This window comes from Crinia signifera, chromosome 1 (assembly GCF_055691185.1).
Source record: "Crinia signifera chromosome 1, ASM5569118v1, whole genome shotgun sequence".
In the NCBI taxonomy this organism is placed as follows: Eukaryota; Metazoa; Chordata; class Amphibia; order Anura; family Myobatrachidae; genus Crinia; species Crinia signifera.
In genome coordinates this window covers 208,430,773-208,442,866 of record NC_139217.1, presented here as the reverse complement: position 1 = coordinate 208,442,866, position 12,094 = coordinate 208,430,773, and the positions used below count along the sequence as shown (strand labels likewise).

Below are 12,094 nucleotides of genomic sequence, written 5' to 3'. Positions count from 1 at the left end.
CATACAGAATCCCAGCCACAGAACTGCATTGTGGAAATCTGGAATGGTAACCGTAATGTAACTGTACAGATGGAATGTTGGTCTAAGAATAACAGGAAATTTGTTCAAGTGACCTCCTATTTACCAGTACAGGTTGAGTATCCCTTATCCAAAATGCTCGGGACCGGAATATTTTTATATTTCATTGGGATATCTTGAGGTATCTGGCATTTATGTTGTATAAGCTCATCAAAACACATAAAATACACACAAAAATATTTTATTTGTGCATGAAACAAAGTTTGTGTACAATCTCAGACACTGAAATGGAATGCCAAGCAATCATTTTCTTGCACATATTTAGAGCCACTTACATATCATGTCCCCAGTAGTGCCAGTTACAGATGTCCCAGTAGTACTTTTAGCAAAAAAAAAACGACATTCTGGAAACTATGGTTTTCGAAATAATATGCATAATGGATACTCAACTTGTATTAGAAGGGTTCATAAGTAATAGGGAATTTGTGCATATTTTTTTAAATGCTGAAATGATCAAGTCCCAAGCAGTTCATGTTGGGTCCAACATTTGAAATAGAAAAGGTAGATGTGTACCTAGCGCTCACCTCTTATTGTATTGCTATGTAGTGTATAATGAGGAGATGCAGTGGAAATCTACCACATGGGTATTCTAGATAAGGTTATCGGGTTCAACATTTCTATACAATCCAAATGTGTTAGCACCAAGAGTTTAGCTTGTTGCCCCTACAAATAACAGAGACACTATGGGAAAGATTGTAAAGCAGATACATGTATAAATGTTAATAAGACTTGTATATACAAAATATAGCCACAGTATATGCAGATTAACTGGTTACCTGTCCCAAGTCGTTCCAATGGATACTGTCTCAAAAGCCGTGTGATGAGATCTTGTGCATCAGCTGGAAGAGATTCTTCACCTCCTGGCCAAACAATGTCATCTAGAAAATAACACCCGACACTTAGGAGCCTCACTTGCATTTTTCATACAAATGTATGCAGGGCTATTTTTGTGCAGGCTCCAGCAGGAACTGAGGCCCTTATTCTAGTTCACTCTTTCTGACAAAATATTTCTTAGATGGACAAAACCATGTGCACTGCAGGTGAGGCAGGTGTTACTTGTGCAGAGATAATTAGATTTGGGTGGGGTTTTACACCTGCCTCACCTGCAGTGCACATGGGTTTGTCCATCTAAGAAATATTTTGTCAGAAAGAGTGAACTAGAATAAGGGCCACAGTTCCTGCTGGAGCCTGCAGAAAAATAGCCCTGAATGTATGTAACCTTAAGGTCTAGGTATGTACTATAGCCATACTTGCCTTCCTGACCCTCTCAATGCAGGAGAAAATTCTCTGTTTCTGGACTTCCCTGGTAATGTATGATTGCCATCACCTGTGGGGAGCTAGGTAAAGGTGTTTCACCACAGGTGATGGTAATCATACATTGCCAGGGAATTCCAGGAGCAGAGCATTTTCTCCCGCATGGAGAGGTCAGGTAGGCAAGTATGACTACAGCAGTCGCGTTCTTAAGAGCTCAAATCCAAAAATACCCTAAATAAAAGACAATGCGGACAGGGTATTCTTGGATGTGAGCAGCCCTATAATTTTCACCTATAAATAACCACATCATTAGCAGAGGATCTTGCCAGTAACTAGTTGAAGACCAAAGTCAAATCTAGGGTGGAACAGACATCCACTTAAACAATCCTATCCTCATCTTCATTAATCCCACCCTACCTTGCAAATCTCAACTGAAATCGCTTCTCATAAATTTAGCAGAAAGCACAAACTGGAAGCCTGGAAATCTCTCATGATATGAATCCGTTATCTAATCCAGTTTTGATGGTGGCGATACCTGCACTCATCTGATGTCTAGGTGTGCATATGTGTCTTAAATTTATGTATTTGTAGTGTCCCTTTATTAAGGCACAATGCTCAGTTCATATGCAAATTTAAATTACATAAACCTAGAAATCATCTTGGTGCAGGTAACACTACCCTCAAACCACATAAAATGCTAATTCGAGTCTGGACAATTTGTTAGAGACCGGCTGCTCCCAAATCAGGAAACCACTACTTACTGCTGCACTAATAACCCCACCTCCTTCACAATAGGGATCCAAGCAGGTAGCAGAATGGACTTACACTACAGTACTACATTCATACATTTTACAAAACATAATGCTGTGGCCATAGGGTGCATACAGTGTGTATTTTCCTTATACCTGACATATCAACTTTGATAGTAACATCTGTCGTAGACCTGGCTAACTATATACTTAATCTTAATCAAGAGGCTGGTGAAACATGGACGTTTCTTTGGGGAACAATTTTGTAGTATGGGAAGAAAGAGGAACAGTATATATTATGGGCGCACACACACTACATCATCATCAACCAGAATCATTCATAAAATAATGATGATGATACATACTATAGAATATGTAACTTCAATAGGAGAAAAATATATATATATTTATTAAAGGTAAAATCAAATAAGAATGAGCAGAAAATGCATCACAATCTGCAATCATGGCCATTATAATACAGATGTGTATACACGCATCTCTCCTGTGTGCCTCATATAACGCGTGAGCTGCATGTGACTCCGCAGTACTGAACGTATTTGCATGCAACTTTTTCCTTTACAATGCACCTTATTTGCAAAAAGCATTAAAATGATATATGGCATGCCTATATTATGTGTGACTGCAGCTCTATCTGCATGCCAAATGCAACATTATAGTATATTACTGGAAACCTGTAATGTAGCATTTCGTATGCAGATATAGCCACAGTCACACATAGAATATAGGCATGCTGCATATCATTGTAATCAGCAGAAGCATTTTAATAATGGCCTAGCATAACTAGAAGGAATGGTTAACGTGCAAGGAGTTTATGGGGGTCATTCTGAATGATTCACTCCCTGTGCATTCGCATGCCAATGTATGTGCATGTGAAGGGTCTTTGGGCAACCAGACTCAGTGACTTGCATAGTTGCCAATCCGTTTGCGCGGGACAGTGTGGGTGGGCGGCGCCCATGTGAACACCCAGCGTTTCATGAATATGCTGGGCGTTCCCATGGTAATTTGGAAATGACGCAGCTGTAGGGGGCGGGTAGTTGACGTCAGCAGATGTCAGCTGCCCACCCTTTTCCCGTACAGTGAGCACGTAGATCTAAAACACCAGAGTGTCTTAGATCTACATGAACTGTAAAATAATTTGATGGTCGACCATTGAATGATTTCTTCCTTGTGCGCAAGCTGCGCATGGAAGTTTATGCATAAACATCCATTCGCATGCGTGCAGGGGCATTCGCGGTACATGCAGTGGGCATTCATGTGGGCGGTGCTTAAAGCAAGCGCAAAGCTTTTTCAGTGTGAACCAGAATGACCTAATATATGTACAGGATGTGGACACATTGTTGACTTTGTAACCATGATGCAGAAACATTTTTGTGCACGCTCCTATCAGTTCTTCCTCAATCCTTCGCAGCACATTAGGAAACAACTTTGACAATATTCAGATATAGAATATGAAACATTAACATAAAATGCTAAATTTGGAAAACGTGTGCACTAAACCACTATCAGTACATGCACCCCAGTAATATGGATATGAAAGACTCACACACTTACCACTGATAACTTGTCCAAAAAGCTCCTCTGTGGTGTCACCAAAGAAGGGTACACATCCCACCAAGAACTCATAGAGAATGATGCCCATTGCCCACCAGTCCACAGGCTTTCCATAACCCTGCCGCAGGATTACTTCAGGAGCTATGTACTCAGGAGTCCCACATACCTAGATTTGGGAGGGGGTGACATATTAAATACAAAATTATAATTATGTTGTTCTAACATTAGCAAGAATTTTTTTAATTTATTACAAAACATTTTAAAAATGGTCAGACGCTCTGAAGTGTGAAATAACAGTACCCAGGATACATTTAGTCTTGTATGGTGATCCTAATCTGGGATGTGCAATTCTCCCAATGGGGCCAGAGCAGGAAGCCTTGACATGCTCAGTGCAGGTGTGGATATAAAGGTCTACAGTGCCTAGGTAGACAACCAAGATGTTGACATTGGCAAAAGGTAGACATGATAAGGTAGAGTTATGTAAGTTTGTGGTGTTGACACTTTAATCGGAGTCCATTTTGATGTTAAAGTATTAAATAGTCCAAAAAATTAAGACAAAAGTGAAAAAAAAAACTCATGTCAAGCTTTTACAAGTCAACCTATTGACTGTCGACCGAGACACTGTAAACCTATCCACCGAATGCCCTTAATGTTGGTCCGAATGCACTACCTTGGTTTTTCTCAATTCAAAGAGGCAGTAGAAGGCTCGCTCCCCAAGACAATGAACTTCATCCCCACAATTGAGTCTTGCAAGAATAGGTATTATGTAGGTTCATGGACCATTAAAGGCTTCAGGAAACCTGGTAATACAAACGCTGGGCGGGCTGCATGGAATGAATGAGTTCCCGGCCCACTCGGTGCGGGCGGATGACGTCACATGATGTCAGTGCCCACCCCCAATTATTACAACAATGTGCAGCCAAAAAGTACGTCCTGGGCTACGTTTCGGCTGCGAACAGTGGAAAAGTCATTCGATGGTGAGTAACATTGAATGATTTTTCCTCTGTGCGGGTGCTTGCGAGTGGATGTGTAAGGGTCACACATCCGCTCGCAGTGTAGCGTGGGGATTCGGGTGTCATTAAGTTACTGAATAAGGCCATAAGTGCAGTGCTGTCTATAGAGATGCTCACCATTGCATTTTATGGTATAGATTTATTTTGATGGTATGTTCCCTTTTACATTCATCCTGTTCTCCCTCGATCTATCTTCTTGGTGCCTTTTGTTTTTAACCCCTTCCCGACATTTGACGTACATTTACGTCATGGTCGGGATGTACTTCCCGACGCATGGCATAAATGTACGTCATGACTTTAAAGTGTCACCGCGTCTATAGACGCAGTGACAGAGGGACGATGGCTGCTGTCCCTGACAGCAGACATCTTTCCTCGTGGCCCAGGGGGGGCAGCGATGCACCCCCCCATCGGCGATCGCTGTGATTGGCTGTTCAAATGTGAACAGCCAATTGCAGCGTTTTCTGTGTACCGGCGAATAACGGCGCTCGGTAACACAGGGATCGGTGGTGATTGGTGCTGTTAAGTACAGCACCAATCACCACCGGGTGTAAAGGGGTCACTGGTGGTCACCCCACCTGCCCGCAAGGCTGTGATTGGTCCGTCGGACCGACGGACCAATCACAGCCATTACACCTCAGAGGAAATAACGGAGACAGCCCTGCAGCCGCCATTCCGGTCAGGAACAGCGTGCAGAGCGGTCTCCGTGCCCATCTGTCCTCTTATACTGACCTGATCAGCGTTGTGGTGTGGTGGCATCCGTGCTGCCTGCTGCTGGTGCTTCCTGGTTGTTGGTGCTTCCTGCTTGTTGTGCTGCTGCTGCTGCTTGTTGTGCTGCTGCGGCGTCATTGTGTCATATAATATAATATTGTGTAATATAATTTTGTCTCTGCTGCCCCCCTTTTGTGCTGATCAGTATAAATTAACTGATCAGCAACTTTTTTGGGGTGCAGGTTTTTTTTTTTTTATATATACCCCGTCAGGTTGCACCAAAAGTTGTGTGCCTGCTGCCCCTCACTGCTAATCAGTGTTGCATCACTGATCAGCAGTTTTTTTTATTTTTTATTTTTTTGAGGGTGCTGTGGGGTCTTTTTTTAAATTTTTTTTACACTCACGGTGATTTTGTGGGTGTCCTGTGGCCGCTGAGCACTGATTAGTGACGTACATCACTGATCAGCATTTTTGGCACAGGGTTGATCTAATTTTTTTTTTTGGGATCAAATTCCTGTTTCCTTTGACTCATCAGCAGTTTTTTTTTATTTATTTATTTTGGAGGGTGCTGTGGGGTCTTTTTAAAAAAAAATTTTTTACACCCACGGTGATTTTGTGGGTGTCCTGTGGCCGCTGAGCGCTGATCAGTGACGTACATCACTGATCAGCATTTTTGGCACAGGGTTGATCTAATTTTTTTTTTTGGATCAAATTCCTGTTGCCTTTGACTGATCAGCAGTTTTTTTTTATTTATTTTTTTTGGAGGGTGCTGTGGGGTCTTTTTTTTTAATTTTTTTTACACCCATGGTGATTTTGTGGGTGTCCTGTGGCCGCTGAGCGCTGATCAGTGACGGACGTTACTGACCAACATCTGTGCTCAATTTTTGGCGCAGGAGCTTTTTTTTTTTTCTTTTAACCCCTTCAAGGTTGTACCAAAAGCTGCCTTGAAGCTGCTGCCCCTTAAGTGCACTTACACGTGTTAAAGCACTACATACACACTACATACCCCCCGTGTTGAAATAAAGTTTGTACCCCCCCTACACTATACACGTGTTGAAACACTACACTTACACAAACACAAAAATAATAAAAATGTCCCAATCATCCCAAAGACTGTTTTCAGCGGAGGAGGCATATGCCCTTATTGCCTCTGACACTGACACAGCCAGTGAAGTAAGCAATGAATTTGCATTCGTCTTAAGCTCCTCTTCCTCCTCTAGTGATGAGGGACCCCCTCAAAGACGCCCCCGTAGAGCAGCTGAGACCCCCCCCAAATGATTGATCCCGTATGGACCCCACCACCAGACAATTTTGAGCCCCAGGTTCCTGAGTTTTTGGCCAACCCAGGAATCCAATTTAATACTACAGGCCTCAAAGAAATTGACTTTTTTAAAGTCTTTTTCTCTGATGATTTTATAAATTTAATGGTGGACCAAAGTAATTTATATGCCCAGCAGTTTATTGCCCAAAACCCCACGTCATCATTTGCTAGGTGGACCCCTGTAGATGCAGTAGAGATGATGAAGTTTTGGGGTCTGGTGTTACATATGGGCATAGTTAAAAAGCCAGAAATTAGGCAATATTGGAGTACAGATGTTCTGTACAGCACCCCACTTCATCGTATGGCCATGACCCGGACTCGTTTTGAGACTATCCTTAAATTTTTGCATTACAACGATAATGCACAGTGCCCACCCAAAGATGATCCCACCTTTGACCGGCTATTCAAAGTCAGGCCGGTCATTGATCATTTCAGCGCCAAATTTGCTGAGATGTACATCCCCGAAAAATTCATTTGTGTAGACGAGTCACTTATACATTTTAAAGGAAGGGTTAAATTCCGCCAGTACCTTCCCAATAAGAGGGCAAGGTATGGCATAAAAATGTATAAGCTGTGCGAAAGTACCTCAGGGTGCACCCACAGGTTTAGGGTATATGAAGGGAAGGACACAAGAATTGAACCGCCAGAATGCCCCCCCTCCCTCGTAGGTGTTAGTGGAAAGATTGTCTGGGATTTAGTGCACCCCTTCCTGGATAAGGGTTATCACCTCTATGTGGATAACTTTTACACCAGCATCCCCCTGTTTAAGGCCCTTGGTTCAAGAGGTACAGCAGCTTGCGGTACTGTGCGCAAGAACCAAAGAGGCCTCCCAAAAACGCACGTTGCCCAATTACTGAGAAAGGGTGAAAGCAGGGCACAATCCACCGAAAATATGTTGTTGGTCAAATATAAGGACAAGAGGGATGTCCTTATACTGACATCAATTCACGGAGACAGTACCACCTCCGTCCCTGTACGAGGTACCAGTACCCACACCTCAAAACCTATTTGTATCCTAGATTACAATAAGTACATGGGCGGAGTGGATCTTTCAGATCAGGTACTGAAGCCGTACAGTGCCCTGCGGAAAACAAAAATATGGTATAAGAAGCTGGCCGTGTATATCATCCAGATGGCACTGTATAACGCTTACGTACTATTCCGTTCTACCAGCCAGACGGGGACATTTATGCACTTTCAAGAGGAAGTCATAAAGGGCCTAATATTTGGGAACCAGCAGGCAGAGGGCCCCAGTACTTCTAGTACTGGCCCCCGTATTGTATCCGGGCAGCATTTTCCTAACGAAATCCCCTCCACTGGAAAAAAGGGCAGGACACAAAAAAGGTGCAAAGTTTGCTATAAAAAGGGAATAAGAAAGCAAACTATTTTCCACTGTGAAACTTGCCCCGACAAACCCGGCCTATGTATGAAGGAGTGTTTTCAAATATACCACACATCTATGGATTATTAGGTTCATCATTTCACCGTGCTTCGGGGGTCTTGCTAATGCGACATAGCACCCACCATTCATTCCACCAGAATCTGTGCTGCAAAATCCAAATATCACTCCTTCCCTTCGGAGTCCTGCCATGCACCCAAATGGTATTTTTTGGTCACATATGAGGCATTGCCGTACTTGGGAGAAATTGCGGCACAGATTTTGGGGTGCTTTGTCTCCTTCATTCCTTGTGAAAATGAAAAATTTTGAGCCAGAACTGCATTTTTGTGTAAAAAAATGTAATTTTTCATTTTCACAGCCCAGTTGTACCAAAATTGGTGAAACCCCTGGGGGTTTGAAATGTACACTATACCCCTAGATGAATTCCCTGAGGGGTGTAGTTTGCAAAATGGGGTCACTTGTGGGGGGGTTCCACTGTATTGGTGCTTCGGGGGTCTTGCTAATGCGACATAGCACCCACCATTCATTCCACCAGAATCTGTGCTGCAAAATCCAAATATCACTCCTTCCCTTCGGAGTCCTGCCATGCACCCAAATGGTATTTTTTGGTCACATATGAGGCATTGCCGTACTCGGGAGAAATTGCGGCACAGATTTTGGGGTGCTTTGTCTCCTTCATTCCTTGTGAAAATGAAAAATTTTGAGCCAGAACTGCATTTTTGTGTAACAAAATGTAATTTTTCATTTTCACAGCCCAGTTGTACCAAAATTGGTGAAACCCCTGGTTGTTTGAAATGTACACTATACCCCTAGATGAATTCCCTGAGGGGTGTAGTTTGCAAAATGGGGTCACTTGTGGGGGGGTTCCACTGTATTGGTGCTTCGGGGGTCTTGCTAATGCGACATAGCACCCACCATTCATTCCACCAGAATCTGTGCTGCAAAATCCAAATATCACTCCTTCCCTTCGGAGTCCTGCCATGCACCCAAATGGTATTTTTTGGTCACATATGAGGCATTGCCGTACTCGGGAGAAATTGCGGCACAGATTTTGGGGTGCTTTGTCTCCTTCATTCCTTGTGAAAATGAAAAATTTTGAGCCAGAACTGCATTTTTGCGTAAAAAAATGTAATTTTTCATTTTCACAGCCCAGTTGTACCAAAATTGGTGAAACCCCTGGGGGTTTGAAATGTACACTATACCCCTAGATGAATTCCCTGAGGGGTGTAGTTTGCAAAATGGGGTCACTTGTGGGGGAGGTTCCTAACTTTTAGCATCTTATGGTGCCTAGAAACCTACATGGTGCCTAAAAAATAATCTCATAAAAAGGAGGCTCCAAAATCAAGTAGGTGCTCCTTCTATTATGAAGCCTGTGGTTTGGTCAACGTGCACACTAGGGCCACATATAGGATATTTATGAAAACAAAAGAATTGGGGGAATCAATTTTTAGTCACATTTCTCTAGTAAAATCTACTGTGTTCCTTAGAAAAATGTATTAAAATTGAAAATCTGCTAAAAAAATGAAATTTTGAAATTTCACCTACACTTTGTTTTAATTCCTGTGAAACACCTAAAGGGTTAACAAACTTCCAAAATGCTGTTTTGAATACTGTGAGGGGTGCAGTTTTTGAAATGGCATCATTTATGGGGGTGTCTCACATACAAGTCCCTCAAAGTCACATCAGAACTGAACTGGTCCCTAAAAAAATCAGTGTTTGAAATTTTCTTGAAAATTTGAGAATTTGCTATTCATATTTTAAGCCTCCTAGTGTCCAAAAAAATTAAAAGGAGGTTGAAATAATGATGGCAACATAAAGTAGACATATGGTCTTTGTTAGTTATTAACTATTTTGAGTGGTATGATTATTTGTCTCACAAGCAGAAAATTTAACATTTTGCAAATTGCTAAATTTTCAATTTTTTTACGACATTTTGGTATTTTTCACAAAAAAAAACAGACTGTATCGACCAAAATTTACCATGAAAGTACAATGTGTCACGAGAAAACAATCTCAAAATCACTGGGATAAGTAAAAGCAATAAAAAGTTATCCCCACATAAAGTGATACATGTCAGATTTGAAAAAAAGGGCTCTGTCAGGAAGGCAAAAACAGGCTGCGGCGGTAAGGGGTTAAATTAATAGTGTGTTTTAGTTCTCAGCTTTCTATTGTCTTTGAGCTCATTGATGTGATTTGGGCACTGGGTGTCCCCACTCTATCAACATATAGATGTATTTGATGCAATACTATGGCTTTAGTAATGCATGTAGCGTTTGTGTGTTTTTACTGTACAGTAAAATGATTTTCCATTCTCCTGCATGTGGGATCACTTTGGTACTGCACTATTTTTGTACCTTTTTTGAACAATCAATAAAGAGAATTACGTCAAATATACACATGCTAATTTATTACTACATGTTATTTATAAATGTGCCACACATTTTTCAACACACTGTACATATGGCACACATTAAAACAGTACAGGATAAATAGAAATAAACATAACAGTAACTGAAAAACTAAAACATAGCACAGGTAACAATTAGCAAAAAAAAGATGTAGGGAAGCAAAGGAGTTGTCTGCATGCTACCAGGGGCAGGTTGTGTTGTCGTTGGTGCATGGAGATCAATGACAAGTGAGTAGATATGCGGGTATAGATGATAGCTGAATAGGAAAGCTGTAATTTAAGTATGAGAGAAGAGGAGTATGAATAGGTGGGAAAAGGGCCCTACTCCAAGGAGCTTACTGTCTAGAGGGAGATGTTGCCTGAGAAATGAAACATAGGTCAGCTTGCAGCATCTGCTTAACACTGTCAGTGATGCACTCATAATGCAGTGTACGGACATATTATAACAACCCTTAAAACTCCTACGGCGCATGTGTTATACAGTGTGATTGAGACAGGCCGTATCAGATGTACTGATGTACCAGGGAGGTGACTAATCAGTTGCACAGATAAGGTCCATCTTAGGAGTGTGGCGCAGAGACGGAGGCTATGCTCAGATGGAAAATCTGTACCTACCATAGGGATGCTGTAAGTTTGGTGCTACAACCAGTGGTCACGTAGAAGGATGCTCAAGATGGACATCTAAGCCCTAGCACAGTCACATGCTTGTACACCATGGAAAAGGTTGATGAACATTAGCAAATAGTCCCAAACGTAAATATGGCATAACATTCTAGAGTGGATGCAGCAGCATGCAAATCAGACCCAACAAGGTGCAGATGTGTCTACATTCATCTAGCCTCATTTCGCATTAAGCAGTCTTTCTAGTAGGTAGCGCTGGGTGTCTTTTGGGAGTCTGTATCTGCATATGAAATGCTATATTATAGTATATTCCAGGAAAACCACTAACGTTCCACTTCTTATGCAGATACAGCCACACATTGAACATCGGCATGCCGCATGTCATTTTAATCAGCAAGAGCCACCTGTGCATCTATTTGCTGCTTTTTTGGGAATAGGAAGCATTTTAATGGAAACTAACAAAAACCGCCTGGTGCTACAGAGTCACACCAAGCTCAAGCGTTATGTATAATATGACTTGTATCGCATGGAGGATAGATGCATGTGGACACATCCGTATATTTAGTACATTAATTGTTCAAATGACACTTCATAAATGGAATCCTTAAATCCTTAAGACCGAATCCTACTGTATTTACTTATTTCCAACAGGGCTCTGGATAAAAAAAATAAAATAAATACTGTATCTTTCATGTTAGAAGTCACCATTACACGTGTAGCAGTAAATACAAACCTGTTTGTCTATAAACTCCCGTGTGTCCTTCTCAATATGCCCCTCATACAGATTTGTGGTCATGTTCATTAGTCCAATCTTAGATAGGCCAAAATCAGTAAGCTTGATGTGTCCAAGAGAAGTGATAAGCAAACTGCAGGAACAAAGGAACAATATAACTAGCTATAGCTAAGTCTTCTCACCTCCATCCCTAAACTTATCATATTCCTTCCCACTTTAACTATCGTGCAGGGGTGGTT

At 41.7% G+C, this 12,094-nt stretch overlaps 1 protein-coding gene across 1 annotated transcript in view; it reads right to left on the bottom strand.

The window, feature by feature from the left end:
* Positions 1–12,094, bottom strand: part of MAST3 (microtubule associated serine/threonine kinase 3) — a 213,563-nt gene that overhangs the window by 20,431 nt on the left and 181,038 nt on the right. The window contains 3 exon segments of the mRNA XM_083179223.1: positions 855–956; positions 3,654–3,819; positions 11,856–11,988. Coding sequence (XP_083035349.1) covers positions 855–956; positions 3,654–3,819; positions 11,856–11,988 — 401 coding nt within the window.